Genomic DNA, 15,844 nt, shown 5'->3' on the forward strand with positions numbered 1-15,844 from the left:
CGGGTTTTGACCAGGTCACCAGGTTAATTTTTTTTAAAATCAAAACGACATCGTTTTAGTAAAAACCAAAAAACAAAAATCAACGGGTTGCAACCAAATTTTTGACCGGGTCAACCCGCCAGGTCAACCAGGTCACACCGGGTTTTTCCTTCCTCTATTTTTTTTCAACCCGGCCCGGTTCTAGCCCCGGGTCGGCCGGGTCTCTAGTTGACCTGCCGAACCGGATTTCAAAATAATTACACAAACATGAGAATTCGAGAGACAATAATCAAATCGATAAATATCAATAGATTTTGGAAAAGGATGCCTCTATTATTCTAATGATAATTGCTAGCAAACTAACTGGCCTTTATCGCCACCCAAAAAGGGTACTTAACTCCCACATAAATATTTTGCATTGCAGGCATCAATCATTGAAATATCGAAGTTCAGACTGCTATTCCCACACAAAAGGGGTCATTTTCTCTTCAGCTTCTCCTTCATCCTCTCGACTGCAGCCTTCAGAGTTTCTTCATCTTTGCAGAAGGTGAATCTCACCAAATTCTTTCCATCTTCCGGGTTCAAGTAAAATACACTTGTTGGGATTGCTACCACCCCGACTTCCTTGATCAGATACTCACAAAATGCAATATCATTTTCCAGGCCGAAAGGGGTGTGATCAACAACGACAAAGTAAGTCCCACTTGATGGAAATACTTTGAAACCAACAGCCTTCAACCCCTCAACCAAGATTTCCTTCTTTGCCATGTAATCCCTCTTTAACTCAACATAGTAGGATTCTGGGGCTCTGAGAGCAACCGCAGCCGCCCACTGCATAGGAGTGGAGGTAGCAAAAGTAAGGAAAGAGTGTGCCTGCCGCACTCCCCATGTCAAGTGAGGTGGCGCTATTGCCCAGCCAATTTTCCACCCTGTCAAGGAGAATGTCTTCCCTAAGGAATTCAAAGTCACAGTCCGTTCATACATTCCTGGAAGAGAGGCCATAGAAATGTGATCTGTTTCGAAAGCCAATTTATCATAAACTTCATCAGTGAAAACTAGTACATCATTCTCAATGCAAAGTGATGCAATAGTACTAAGCTCCTCCCTAGTAAACATCTTTCCAGTTGGATTATGTGGAGTGTTGATGAGAATTGCACGAGTATTCTTTGTGATGGCTGATTTAAGCTCGTCAATGGGAACAGAAAAGGCTGGTGGGCACAATGTGATGCCCTTTATCTTGGCACCAGCCATTGATAATGTGGCTTCATATGAATCATAGAAAGGAGCAAAGACGATAACTTCATCACCAGGATTTATCAAGCCTAGCATAGTAGCAGCTATCGCTTCAGTGCACCCAGATGTAACAGTAATTTCTTTATCAGGGTCCACCACAAGCCCGGTATCTTTCTTGAATCGCTCAGCAATGGCAGAGTTGAGATCTGGAACCCCGTATCCACGAGCATATTGGTTCTTTCCGTCTTTAATAGCTTGGATGGCAGCTTCTTTGACAAATTCGGGACCATCAAAGTTGGGAAAACCTTGGCCAAGATTTATTGCTCCATATTTGATGGCAAGCGAACTCATCTGTGTGAAGATTGTGGTTTTGAACTTCTCCAAACGCTTTGCAACCTGCAGAAAGGCCAAAATATTAGAAGGAAGAAAGGGACTCCAAAAACAAAGATACTGAGGCGTGTGATTTATTAACTTGATATGGAACTATTCATCAAACCATTGCAGAATGAAATCATTGCTTCATATGATGAATTAACGTAAACTGAAGGAATCCACAGTGCTTGACCAAATATTTACGGGTTCAGAGAAAAATAGGGCAATACATTTCAAGCCATGTATTACCACGATAAAAGCTGATTGAGTTTAAAGGAAGCACGGTGAAGGAATAATGTGTTTTCATTAGTTATCACAAAACTAGCTCAATTTTAGCTCCAACCAAAACAATTAACTCCAGCCTACCACCATAACTCGATTTGAGCTCCAACCAAAACATAATAGCCCAACAAAACCAGAGGTTTAAGACTGCTCACCAACTTAGCATTGTGAACCAAAGTCAAGACAAATCTAATAGTTAAAGTTTTCTAACAATAACAACCCCCTGATTGCGCCCTGGCTAAAAAGCTCTCTTTTTATGCTCCTCAAACCATTAACCATCATTCAAGCAAATCATTTCATTGGAAAACGAAGCTAAAAAGAAGGATAGCGAAAAAATCTACACAAAGATCCAAAATTGGACAAATGATTAAACAGAATCATAAAGTGATCTTGGCCCTAAGACTGAATTATTAAGCAAATTGAAAATTAGAGTTAATCACACACAAAAAATCAAAATAAAAACCCATATCGAAAATAAACTATGGGCGTACAAAATTAGCTAAGAGAGAAAAAAAGGGATTGGGGTACTTGTAATGGCTGTTGGGTCTTCCGCGTTGAGTCGTTTTGAGTGGAAAAGGCATCCTTCTGTGTCGTGGAAACGGAAGGTGAGGAGGCCATGAGAGAAGGGTAAGAAACGATTCCTCTGCTTGTAGAGCTAATAGAGGCAATGCTTTTTTTGTGGAGAAGCAGTTGATTTGAAAATGAAAAGGTTGAGAATGTCAAGGGTTTAAAGCTCAGTGGCGTGGGCATTTTGCAAGGCGTCCACGGACATTGACTCTGCATCACAACGTCAAAAGCTCCAGTGCCGTCAAAGGGGCTGCTACCTCTATTAAGGATTCTTGAGGCCGGGTTTTGTGTGATAAGAAATAAATAGTTATTTATTTTATTATTTATTAAGGGTACACTAATGTCTTTATAATTTTTTGTTTTAGTTTATATATATATATATATATATATATATATATATATATATATATATATATATATATTTGTATTAAGGTTAAGTTAAAAAAAAATTTAAATAATTCATTATGTTATATAGTATCAATGAAACCCTAACCTTCTCTCTTTATTTTTTTTTTAAATTATTTAACATAGTATTAGAACATGTTTGTATAGAATGAGGCTTAATCTCAAATAAAGTTTTCTCAAACATAGGTTTATTTAATATTTTTTTGGAGTGATCATATAATTCCTTCAATTTCTGCAATTTACTATTTCGTTTTCTCTTCTTTTGCATTATGTTTTTTTTTATTTTTTAATTATAGCTACTAAAAGAGACAATTCACTTCAATATGTAAATATGAGGTTGGATAAAAAAAAATTATTCGTATTAAAGTTATGTGATGAGAAATTTTTGTAAGGGTAAAAAGATATAAGGATATGTTAGTAGAGCACCTGTGAAACCTAAGAAAACTGATAAGGGTTATACTACTTTTATAGATGTTTGAGAAGCAAACAATGTAAAGATCATTACTTGGATTAATAATTCTGTTGAACATTCCATAAGTACACAGCCGATGAAGTATGACACAACAAATGAGGTTTGGGATTATCTATAAAGGTTCTTTACTCAATCAAATTTTACAAAGCAGTATCAATTAGAGAAAGACATATGAGCTCTTCACTAGAAGAATATTAATATTTAGGAGTTTTATTCTACTATTACAGATCTTTTAGATCAATTGGCTCTTATAGAATCAACAGAATTAAATGCATATTGTGCCTATATTAATCGTAGAGAGCAGCAATGATTGGTATAATTTTTAATGACATTTCACAATGATTTTGAAAGATTTAGAGGTTTAATTTTACATCGTTCTCCATTTCCTTCTATTGACTCAGTTGTTAGTGAGTTATTGACTGAAGAAATATGTCTTTGGTCTTATTCCAAAAGGAGATTCTTTTTACCTCTAATCCTTTTATGCTAGTAGTATCTTTTAAGTCATTCTCCATTAATAAGAATAAGCTTTACATAAGGTTTGCATTCGACGAGTGCAATTTCTATAAGTAGAAAGGTCATTGAAATGCTTAGTGTCTTAAACTGAGATAACATAATCAAGCTTAGAAACCTAGCAATTGGTCACAATTTAATGTTTATAGAATATTTCAGGGTTACAAACCACTACACCATAATAATACAACAATAGTCTTATCAAGTCCTTTCACTGATCCTAGTACAATTTCAGAAGTTTCTCTCCTTATAGTCATAAGCTATGTCTACTTCTTCTTCAGTAGGTTAGTTACCTCATAGTTTTCAGGTATGTCACATCCTAAATGATTTTTGGATTATGGTGCTTCACATTATATGTCTCTAGATTCTTCATCTTTTATTTTTGTGTCCTCTTCATCTTTTAATCATATCATGACTGTAAATGGCACTCATATGCCCTTAACATATATTGGTTTTGTTATCACACCTCACTTGTCTCTTCTTAATGTCTATCTTATTCTGAATCTCACATTAAATCTTACTTCTGTTAGTCAAATATATGATTCTGTTAGTCAAATATATTATTTAGTCATTTTTTCCTCTTTTTTTTGTTATGTGCAGGATTTACAGTCTCAAAAGTTAACTGGGACAGGCCGTAAGAAGAAGGGACTCTATAGTTTGGATGAGTTAAAAGTGCTAGTTGATGTTGCTACTAGTGATGATTTAACTTCTTTTTGTTGGAGTCCTTTTTCTTCTAATTTTTATTTATGACATTCTCATCTTGGTCATGTTTTGTCTACTCGTTTAAGATTTTTAGTATCCACATGAGCCTTAAAAAATTTAAAACTTATGATATTTCTAATTATAGTAGGTGTAAACTAGCAAAATTTTCCGTTTTACCTTTTAATCGAAGTATTTTTATTTCTTTTTCTCCATTTGATTTGATTCATTCTGATATGTGGGGACCTTCTCCTGTTTCCATAAAAAAAAGGTCTCAATATTATGTTTCTTTTATTAATGATAATACTCATTATTGTTAGGTTTATTTAATGAAACAACATTATGAATTCTTTGAGATATATACAGCTTTTGTCAACACGCAACATTTTGCTATTATTAATTGTTTTATGTGTAATTTGGATGGAGAATACACCTCTAATAAATTTTATAAGTTGCTTGCCTGAGATGGAACTATTCACCAAATCTCGTGTATAGATACTCTTGAGCAAAATGGCATTGCTGAAAGAAAATATAGGCACATTGTTGAAACTGCTCATTCTCTCTTGTTGTTTGCTTCAGTTCCTAATGTGTTTTAAGGCGAAGTTGTTCTTATCATGGTAGGTTTGATTAATATAATTTTATTTTCTCATATTTTTTGTTTATCTCTTTTTGAAAAGCTATATGAGTATGCCCCTGATATTCTTTCTTTAGAGTTTTTTATTGTATTTATTTTGTTCTTCGTCCTCATGTAGAATGCAGCAAGTTTTCCTCTCAATCTGTTATTTGTGTATTTCTTAGTTATGGTAAAGGTAAAAAGGGTATCCTTTCTTTTATCTAATTATTTAGAAACTTTATGTTTCATCATGTTATTTTTCTTGTGCATATACCTTTCTTTTCCATTCTATCCATTACTCATAACTTGACTAGATTTGATCTTATTCGAACATATCATTTTTATAAGGATTCTGATAGTTTATCATCTCAAGTTCCTAGTACTTTAAATACCCCTCCTCATGTTCGACCAATTCGTATTAATCATTCTACAAGTATTGACACTTTACTCTCCAGCACATCTAAAGCTACATTCACCTCTATGGTCCCTCAAACTTCGTCTGAGATTGTGGATCTACCTCTACGTCAATCCATACGTATTCATAAGTCCACAAAGTTACCATATTTTGTTTATTCTTCATCATTTAATTTCTTTTTAACTTCTATTTATTATCTCATTGAGCCCTCTTTCTATAAAGAGACAATTCTTGATTCTCTTTGGCAATAAGCTATGGATGAGGAACTTTCTATTTTGCATAATATAGATACTTAGGATTTGGTTCCTCGACCTTTTGATAAGAGTGTTGTTGGTTGTCGTTGGGTGTATAAGATCAAGACTAATTCTGATGGATCTATTGAGCAATACAAAACTAGATTGGTTGCAAAAAGATACTCTTAACAGTATAGTATGGATTATAAGAAGACATTTGCTACTTTTGCAAAAATGACTACTATTCATATTTTTATTGTAGTAGCTTTGGTTTGTCAGTGGTATTTCACTCAACTTGATGTTAAAAATGTTTTCTTTAATGGAGATCTTTAAGAAGTTTATATAGAGCCCCCTCTTAGTGTTTCATATGATTCTAGGTATGTTTGCAAGCTTAAAAGCATTATATGGTCTCAAACAAGCATCTCGTGCTTGGTTTGAGAAATTCTCTATTGTGATCTCTTCTCTTGGTTTTGTTTCTTGTAGTCATGATTATGTTATTTTTGTTAAGTGCACTGATGCTGGTCATATCATTTTGTCTTTATATGTTGATGACATGATTATTATTGGTGACGATATTAATTGTATTTTAGTTTTGAAAACATAGTTAGTTAGACAGTTTGAAATGAAAGATTTGGGTTCTCTACAATACTTCTTGGGTATTGAGGTAGCCTACTCACCTATAGGTTATCTTCTTTCTCAGTAGAAATATGTTATAGATATTTTTAAGCAGGCTAGACTTATTGATAATAAGACTATAGATACTCCTATTGAGATTAACGCAAGGTATTTTTCTTCTAATGGTTTACTTTTGCCAAATCCTACTTTATACTGTACTATTGTTGGGAGTTTGGTATATCTCATTATTACTCGTCCAGATATTATATATGTTGTTTATGTTGTTAGTCAGTTTGATGTTTCTCCTACTTTAATTCATTGGGCAGATGTTCTTCATATTTTGCGATATCTTCAAAGCATAATCTTTTAGAGTCTTATACTTCTATCCACCTTTTTCTTAGAGCTGTGTGCATACTCTGATGTTGATTATGACAGTGATCCCACAGATAGTAAGTCTGTTACTGGTTTCTATATTTTTTTAAGTGATTATCTTATTTCTTGAAAGAGAAAGAAATAATTTATTGTTTCTCAATCTTCAATTGAATTAGAGTATCGTGTTATGACATCTACTATCAAAGAGATTTTTTTGGTTATGTTGGTTACTTGCAAATATGAGAGTTTTTTTTTTTCTCATCTCACTCTTATGTATTGTGACAACCAGAATTATATTCAGATTGCTCACAACTTGGTTTTTCATGAACGAACTAGGCATATTGAGATCGATTATTATATTATTTGTCATCATCTCAAACATGACACCATTACTTTACCTTTTATTTCTTCTTCTTCACAAATTGTAGATTTCTTTACAAAGTTACATTTTATTTCCTACTTTCGTTTTCTACTTGGCAAACTCTTTATGCTTGTAGTTGTCACATCGTAAGTTTGAGGGGAGATGTTAAGAAATATAGAGTTATTTTGTTTTATTATTTATTAAGAGTATAATAGTCTCTTTAGTTTTCTATGTTTTAGCCTATATATAGTCTCTTTGTATTTAAGTTAAGTTAAAATCTTTTTTTAGTAATTCATTACATTATACAATATTAATGAAACTCTAGCCTCTTCTTTTTATTTTCTTTGGATTATTTAACATTATGAATCGACAAACTAGATTCTAAAAACCTAGTCAAGACCAAACCAACTAACCACACATAATTTGACTCTTTTTAAAAAAAAGAAAGGAAAAGTTTTACTCCAATTTTCACATGTGATTTTTTATTTAATTTGAATTATAAGATGGCTTTACCCATGCCATTATTGCTGCTTTGAAATGGCAAAGAGCAGTCTTTGGTCAAGAAACCTGTCAAATCCAGTATATGCTTACTGAGTCCAAGATATTATTATTGACATTGCAATATCCAGTTCGAAATATTGCAAATTTTTATATGCATTTGTGATGATAAAGGATTTTTTTTATATATAAAAAATCCAACTTCTTAGGCATCCCCGAATAGCTGGAAGATATGATGCCCAACATCTAGACAATCACTAGTTTGTGAGCATATTTGTTTGTGTGTTTTAAAAACATTTTAAAAAAATAAAAAATATTTTTTTTATTTTAAATTAATTTTTTTTGTGTTTTCAAATTATTTTGATGTGCTGTTGTCAAAAATATATTTTTTAAAATGAAAAACATTATTTTGATGTATTTCCAAGTAAAAAATACTTTGAAAAACAACAACTATCACAATATCAATTGAGGTTCTGCATGACCAATGCTACATAAACAAAAATTACATCTTTCATGCAAAATAATTCACCTCTCATACATTTTAAGAGGTAGCAAAATAATTCACCTTCAAACTAAGTTAACCTTGGTTTTTTTTTATGAAGATTAAAAGTTAAACACTCTCTTTCCTCCTTTTCTTCTCTCTCTCTATCTCCTTTCCTTTTTCTTATTACCAAGCCATGTCAAGTTCTTAAAAAGCGTGCACATAAATTTTTAAGGCACACACATTTTTCTATGCACCCAATATTTTTTATACAGATCAAGCATCATTTTTCTACGTCAATGCTATTTCATGGGATTATCATCTACTAACATCTCCACCAATAACGTGCATGGAATAATAACTAACCAATGACAACTTTGAAGAAAAATTTTACCACCAAGGTATTTGTAAATGGAAAACACAACACAACACATAATCATTCAATTTTCTAGAAAACATTTTTTTCTTCTCCATAAGGTAATTCCAAGTTCACTATGTAAGAAAGATAAGTTTTGGTCATATAAGTTGTAGGTTTTAAGTCTTAGACTCTATACAGAGGCTACACATATAATCTTTTTGTATATATTTTTTTTCTCTTCATACACTACACTCCTTCCACATTTACTAATTTAACCATCAGAAGGTCTCATGTTCTGACATGAGACTTCTTTTATAGGAAAAACTCATGGATCGTAGCTAAGTCTAGCCATCCACCAACTTGGAACACAACCATGGAAAACCTAATTTATATCTAAAGTTTTTCTAGACTATATCAATGGCACCGTTTATGGGAAATTGAATAAAATCTAGTTCATTCTTTTTCACTCCTCATAAAAAGTACTTTTCATAGCTAACAAAAATCTGAGACAAGGGAGAATAATTGATCTCCTCACAATTAGTACATTAGTTCCAATATGTCTTCAACAACTCTCTCATCAGGTATAGATGTTTAATGATTTTGCCACAACTATACAACTGCATCTTTGCACTCTTTCTTACAGATAACAAGTTCTCATGCATACATCACTAAGTGCACATATACAACTCTAATTATCTGATGAGATAGGAAAAAATAACATGCAAGCAAGTAGACATGAAGATACTTACACTCATACATTTAGAAGGAGCTATGCTAACCATGAAAAGTGTTCCAACACAGGATGCTCTAACGAGGATCTAACTATCTTCATCGATCTCCATTTGAATCTAACTCACGCACTCTTTCTATGAAAAGACCCAGATGTGAGACTAGATCCACAACTCTACGAGTTTTTTAGAATAAGTACAGTCCTCATCAAGTAGAAGAATCTCTACTTTATCATAAAATATTGGACACTCATCTATTCAAACAATGCATCTTTACAAAGGCTAGCCTAGACAATTATGATAGACTCACAGACCTTAACAAGCACATAAAAATGTGAGAAGCATTCTAGAATTTGTTGTGCAAGATAATGATATTATATACAAAGTTCTTCCAACAACACTTTATAGATCTACTCTTGTATGGTACCATAACCTAAAATGTACCTTCATCATTGAATTTCATGATCTAAGTACCAAACTTATTTAGCATTTTAGTAGGAACATCCTAGTTAAAAAGAGCATCATTGAGCTCATCATCATCATATAACAAGAAGATGCGAACATTAAGTTACATCTCCAAATATTCAATGAGAAAATGCTTAATATGGAAAGACTACTTGAACTTATCTTCATAGAAGCCTTGATTAATAAAATCTATAACTATTTATTATGGGAAAGATTATATACTTTCCCTGATAAAACTCTCCTCAATGTTGAAAAAGTTCATCAAAATGGAAGAAGTAATCATAAACAGATAAAGACATCTTTATTTCTAGCCACAAAGAATAGAAACACCCCAACATCATCATTCTCCTACTGGAACATCTGAGAAAAGTATCAAGAGACACATTCGTGATCGCCTGATACTTTATAATCTCTTAACCACAATTATGACCACCATACATACTAAAGTACTAATTGTTATCAAAGGAAAAGAATTTATGCAATATCTTCCTTCCAAGAAAAACAGCATAAACATAAATTTTTTTAATAAGTTTTGCCATTTTCATGATGTTTATGGACATGACGTTGAGGAATGCCATGCTTTAAAAAAGTATACAGAAAGATCGATTGCTAGAGGTTACCTCTAGTAATTTATGAAAAGATAAATAAAAACTAAAGCAAGAAAGGAATGAAATCTACACACTTAATGAGCTACCTGAAATTAGATGATTTTAAGGAATTGTATCTCCACTTACTTGAAAAAAATATTTTTCAACTTTTTAGTAAAATTAGTAGTTTTTCTATATAGTCTCCAACAAATATCCTCTATGTTTCCATGAAATGAAAATTCTCCATGTCTCCATGAAAACAAAAACTCTTCATAACTCTCGTTGCACCTAGGTGAACTTCGCAATGACTTTTATAGAAAAAATATTAAAACAAGTTTTCTAGGGTTTTATTCTTCAAGGGAAAGGTTTTGTTTACATAGTCACCATATAGTATTATGATCACTAGGAACCCTAATTGGTCTTCAGAGGTTTCAAAGTAAGGGATTGGTTATGCTAAAACAAAGATACTATCACCTTAAAACATTCTATCTAAGATAAGTCGTATTATTGGTTATCTTTTATTGCTAAAAGTTTATTGTGCTTAATTAGTGATTTATTTAAAGGTGAAAAACAAGAAAATGTGAAAAAAAAAACTTTAGGCTAAAGATTAAACTAGTCATTCTATGGTGTGAATTATTTTTGTCATTTTCAATTACTACCTTTAGATAATACTAATGATTTATAATTTTTTTCGGTTACTCCTAATCACAACCTATGATTATTTATCAATCAAATCATGTTAGTAAGCTAACCAATTTGGTTACTTTTGATCATCATCTATGACTATTTGTCGATCAAGTCATATCAATAAGTCGAACCACTTGATCACTACTAATTACAATCTATTACTTATTATTGATTAAGTCACATCGGTGAGTTAAACTATTAAACCTATAATGGCTTATAAAAAGCAAAATATTATTATTTTTTAGAAAAAATATATTTTAATAATGGCCTATAAAAATACAAAATATTATTGTTTTTTCAGAAAGAATATATTTTTATTTTGGATTTTTGGAATGGATGTTAGACCTGTATGGATGGTGAAAATTTTGGGTGTTGAACCCATGTGCGACGACGAGAAAATTCAGGCATTGGACCCATTTTGTCATTTTTATTATCTAAGATATTTTACAAAATACAAAAATAAAATACAGATACTTGTAAAAAATTTAAAAAATACCTCAGAAGTCCTTGAATTTACCTAAATGCTACTAGCTAGGAAAAATACCAAGATATCTTAAATTTCATTGGAAATTTCAAAATACCCCTAATGGCACATGTAGCCCATGCGCAGCCACTATTGGAGGGAGCTGAAATTTTTGGGTGAGAATTCCAAACAACAATGGTAGAATCTAATAGATATCAATGACACGACTCTAATGGTGGTGGTGGTCCTTGATGGCCAGGGAGAGAGAATTAACGACTTGAAGCTTCGGTTGGTTAAAGATGTCATGGCCTTTTTCTAACGAGATATGGTGTCAAAGGCAATGAACACCACCTAGGGTTTGCTCGTGATAAGTATAGGAGTCTTTATGTAGTGGTTTCTCTGTGCTACATGGCTAGAGTTGGGAGATTTAATGAGAGAGAGAATCAGCAAAGAGGAAAAGAAAGTATCTAAAAAATGTTACAGTGTGGATGCGAGCATGGTAATCTGGTGTCCTTAGAGCTTGTGGATTGCTCGATTAGTTCTGGATTGATCCCTCAGTTGTGGTTGGCTTGATATGAAACTTGATTGGATGATTTTGACTGATAGATACTTGTTTTGGTGTGATAAGGTGTATTGGATGCTCAATACACAGGATGGCGTGGCAATATAAGATCAAAGGATAAATTCGTTAAGGGCTGAGATGAATTTGGGCTTTAATCCAGTGTAGTAAGCCCTATTAGATCAGATTCAATTAAGGATTCAAATCTAATTATTATTACATCTACCGTTGGCATATTTTTGATATTTTTTAAATTGTTTTTTAAAATCAATATCCTACTAGGATGAAGAAAAACTAATCATATTACATTCCTTTTTTTTTAACTTTGAATTAGTTTTTTATAGCCAATTCGCATGCCAATGAGCAAGAGACACGGAGTATCTTAAAGAAAATTTTCCCCTGCATCAATTGCTCCGTTGAAAAAAAAAACTTATGCACTATTAATTTTTATTATATATATATGGGTAAAACTAAAACCTCAAATCAATATTAGAAAAGGTTTGTTTCAACTGCTAAGAATTAAATTTGATTACCAAAAAAATAATTTCAAACACTGAAAAATATCTTTCGACCAGTATCAACTAAGTGGACCTAATTTTGACCAAAAATGATGGCTTTGATCCAAAATGGCCTAAAACTTATTTTTACCTTGATTGACATGGTTTGACCTGTATTGATCCGGTGGACCTAGTTTTAACAAAAAATAACGGTTTTGACCTGAAAAGACCTGAAACCTAGTTTTTATGTTGGTTGACACGATTTGATTTGTATTGACTGGTGGACTTGATTTTGACCAAAAATGATGGTTTTGACTTGAAATGGTTTGAAACTCATTTCTTACCCCAGTCAACGGTTTAACCTGTATTGACATGGTGGACCCGATTTTGATGGAAATATGGCAGTTGACTTGAGAAAAGAAATATTTTGAATTTTGAACTTTTCTTAATTTTTTTGGATTTTATCTTTTTTAATAAAAATAAAAAACAAATAAAACATGAGGAAATTTTGGGGGACTCTCTTTATAATACTTACGACACAAAGTTTTGAAAAAGGCTTTATATAGTAAATGTGTAAATAAAGGAAAAAGATGGAGATCTCTTGAAATGAAAAGATTCATATTCTTGAAAAATAAGGTATTATCGATTCATAGATTTACCTGAATCGAGACAAAATCATATTATCTCAATGATTTTCTTGATCAAAAGAGAATGAGAAAAGAATAGTATCATCCCAACGATTCTTTTTCATTAGAAAGACTAGGATCCACAAAGAGATCCTTTGGTCAAAAAGTAAGTAGAATCAATTCACAAATCTACCTAGATTAAGACAAGATCACATCACCTCAGCAATTTACCTCGATCAGAAAAGAAATGAGAAAAGAATCGTATCATCTCAACAATTCTTTTTCATTGGAAAGACTAGGGTTCATAATGGGATCTTTTTGTCAGAAAGTGAGGTAAACATTGATTCACGTATCTATTTGGATCAAGACAAGATTGTATCATCTCAACAATTTGAAGTTGGGTTTTCGAAGGCCTTATATCATTAATAGATTCATTATCCCTATCTAGATGGCTTTCGAATCATTTAAAGATTTTTCAAGTAGGTCTAATTCTCATGAGTGACCTACCTGTTGTTTGTAAAATCCACCTGATATTATATACTCATCTTGTCGCACCCTCCCGAGAGCTCGACATCGCGGCGACACTTCCTCCGTAGCGAGGATTTGATGTTGGGGTCTTTCTATTGTGAAAAAGGGAGTCGCCACCTAGTATTATGGTAACTAGGAAACCTAACTGGTCTTTCAGAGATTCTAAGGCAAGGGACTGGTTGCGTAAAGGGAAGGTATTAGCACCCCTAGTACGCCTTACCTAAGGTAAGTTGCTTGGTGTTTGATTTGCCTTATAAATGTTAATGGTGTTGATGTTCTCTAATCCCATCAGTTTCCTAGGATAAGTCTGCTCTGATGAACAAAATCTAGGGTGCTTTAAAACCTATTTTTTTTGTCTTAGTATTTTATACTTTCACAACTGGTAAACCGTGGAGTAAAAAATTGAAATGTCCTCGATTATAATCAAGGCTTCTTTCAAGGATTTATGCAGATTTATTATTCCTAGAAAATTATTTTGGATATTTACCACTCCGGGTTTCTTTATCCAAATATTAACAGTGAATAATAACAAATTATTTCCAATAATATTTTGGATATTCGTCCTTTAAGGATTTCTTTATCCAAACATTAGCTGTGAATAATAGATGAATTTCCCCAAAATAAGATTTTTATATTTTTTGGAATATTGGCCAATACCCTTTGGAGTTTTACAAACATGTTGTAAAATCCAGAAATGCAAACAAAATGATTTTTGTTGTGTTTAAGAAATCCATGCGAAAACACATTTTCAAAACTTCAAATATTTGTTTTTTATATAAAAAACGTAAAAACAATGTTAGGGTATTGGCCGTATGCAGGAAAACAAAACATTTTTTCATTTTATATTTTTTTGATGTCTCGACGAAAACCGGGTATTTTCATACCAGACTTGTATCTTTATAGTACAAAAATACAACCTTGCATAAAATCACAGATTTTTTAAATACATCTTTGAAGAAAACTTTTTAAATGGGCCAAACCCGGCCCAAAAGGAAAATGGGCCGAAATCAGCCCAAAAATAAAATGAGCCTACTTTCTACAGGGCTGGACTCAGCCCAGCCCAAACCACATGACTGGTTACTGTTCACTGTACAGTAACCGTGTTACTGTTCCTCCGCACAGTAACACGTTAATTAATTTTCCGGTTAACCCCGTTTTCACACATTAACAAAGCAAACTGCATGCAAAAGACCACGTTACTGTTCAAGTGAATTAAATTTCACTTGAACAGTGCAAACACAAAGCAAAAAAATTACACAGTGCGGGAGGTTACAGTTCAATCAATGTTGGCGGATTAACTGTTCAAGTGAATTAATTCACTTGAACAGTGCGGTGAAATGCAGGCAAAGAGAACCTGTTACTGTTCAAGTGAATTAAAACTCACTTGAACAGTGTAAATGCAAAGAAAACCACTGCGCACACAAGGTGAAGAGAACAAACCTGGAGATGAAAAAGCTGTCTGCGTTCGTCCGTTCCCAGTCTTTCCCTCCTGTCCTATGTTGGCGTCGGTTTCCCTGTTTTTCCTTTCCTCTACGTCTTTGTCACTCTCTCTCCTTGGTTTTCTGCTCTTTCTTCTCCTATGTTCTGCAAGTGTTATATGTAAAAAATAAAAGCAAAGCCCGAAAGAGATGATGACCTGGTGCGGTTTGTGGTGTTGCTGCGACTGCTCTTCCTCTTCTGATGTGGCTGTTGGGATGAAGGAATGATGAGCTGGTGCGGTTGGTGGTGTTGCTGCCACTGCTCTTCCTCCTCTCTGGTGTTGCTGCGGCTGCCTTTCCTCCTGGTGGTGCTGCTGCTGCTGGGATGGAGGAGATGATGAGGTCGTTGGCAGCGCTAGTGCGGCTCCTGGTGTTACTGCTGCTGCTCTTCTCCTGGTGCTGCTGGACCGAAGGAAATGGTGGTGTTGGGAGGAAGCCGACGATGCCTCACCTGGTGGTGGTCAGGAAGGTGGCGGTGTGCTTCCAAACGGTGGAGGGAGAGAGCAGAGAGAGAGGTTACCGTTCTTCTCTTCCCCTTTGTTTTCCTCCTTTAACTGTCATTTTCTTTCGTTCAAAACTTTCCCCCCTCTTCTTTCTTTTCCAGCCCTCTCTCCCCCTTTCAAAACTCTCCTCTCTCCTCATGTTAATTAATTGTGAGCGGTATTCATAGGCACAAGTGGAGCGGGGCAACAGCATGCACATGGGGAGCAGGGGACACCAAGCCAGGGCAGCCTGCGCTGCTCCTACGCCTGCACTGCTCC

The 15,844-nt window shown here is 33.7% G+C and overlaps 1 protein-coding gene across 1 annotated transcript; it reads right to left on the reverse strand.

Annotated features, from left to right (window-relative positions):
- Positions 1 to 253: 253 nt before the first annotated feature.
- Positions 254 to 2,715, reverse strand: LOC133695218 (uncharacterized). The gene is made up of 2 exons (XM_062117111.1): positions 2,395 to 2,715; positions 254 to 1,608 (listed from the first exon to the last, which is right to left on the reverse strand). The coding sequence occupies exons 1-2, from the start codon at positions 2,647 to 2,649 to the stop codon at positions 457 to 459; spliced, it is 1,407 nt and encodes a 468-aa protein (XP_061973095.1). The 5' UTR covers positions 2,650 to 2,715; the 3' UTR covers positions 254 to 456.
- Positions 2,716 to 15,844: the final 13,129 nt, after the last annotated feature.

The sequence above is a fragment of the Populus nigra genome, chromosome 5, assembly GCF_951802175.1.
Source record: "Populus nigra chromosome 5, ddPopNigr1.1, whole genome shotgun sequence".
Lineage (NCBI taxonomy): Eukaryota > Viridiplantae > Streptophyta > Magnoliopsida > Malpighiales > Salicaceae > Populus > Populus nigra.

Bases quoted from the DNA above. Each gene is read 5' to 3' on its own strand.
- LOC133695218 (XM_062117111.1), bottom strand. From the start codon at position 2,649: ATGCAGAGTCAATGTCCGTGGACGCCTTGCAAAATGCCCACGCCACTG. The intron at 1,609-2,394 runs GTACCCCAATCC...GCCTTTCTGCAG, and splicing joins AGACCCAACAGCCATTACAA to GTTGCAAAGCGTTTGGAGAA.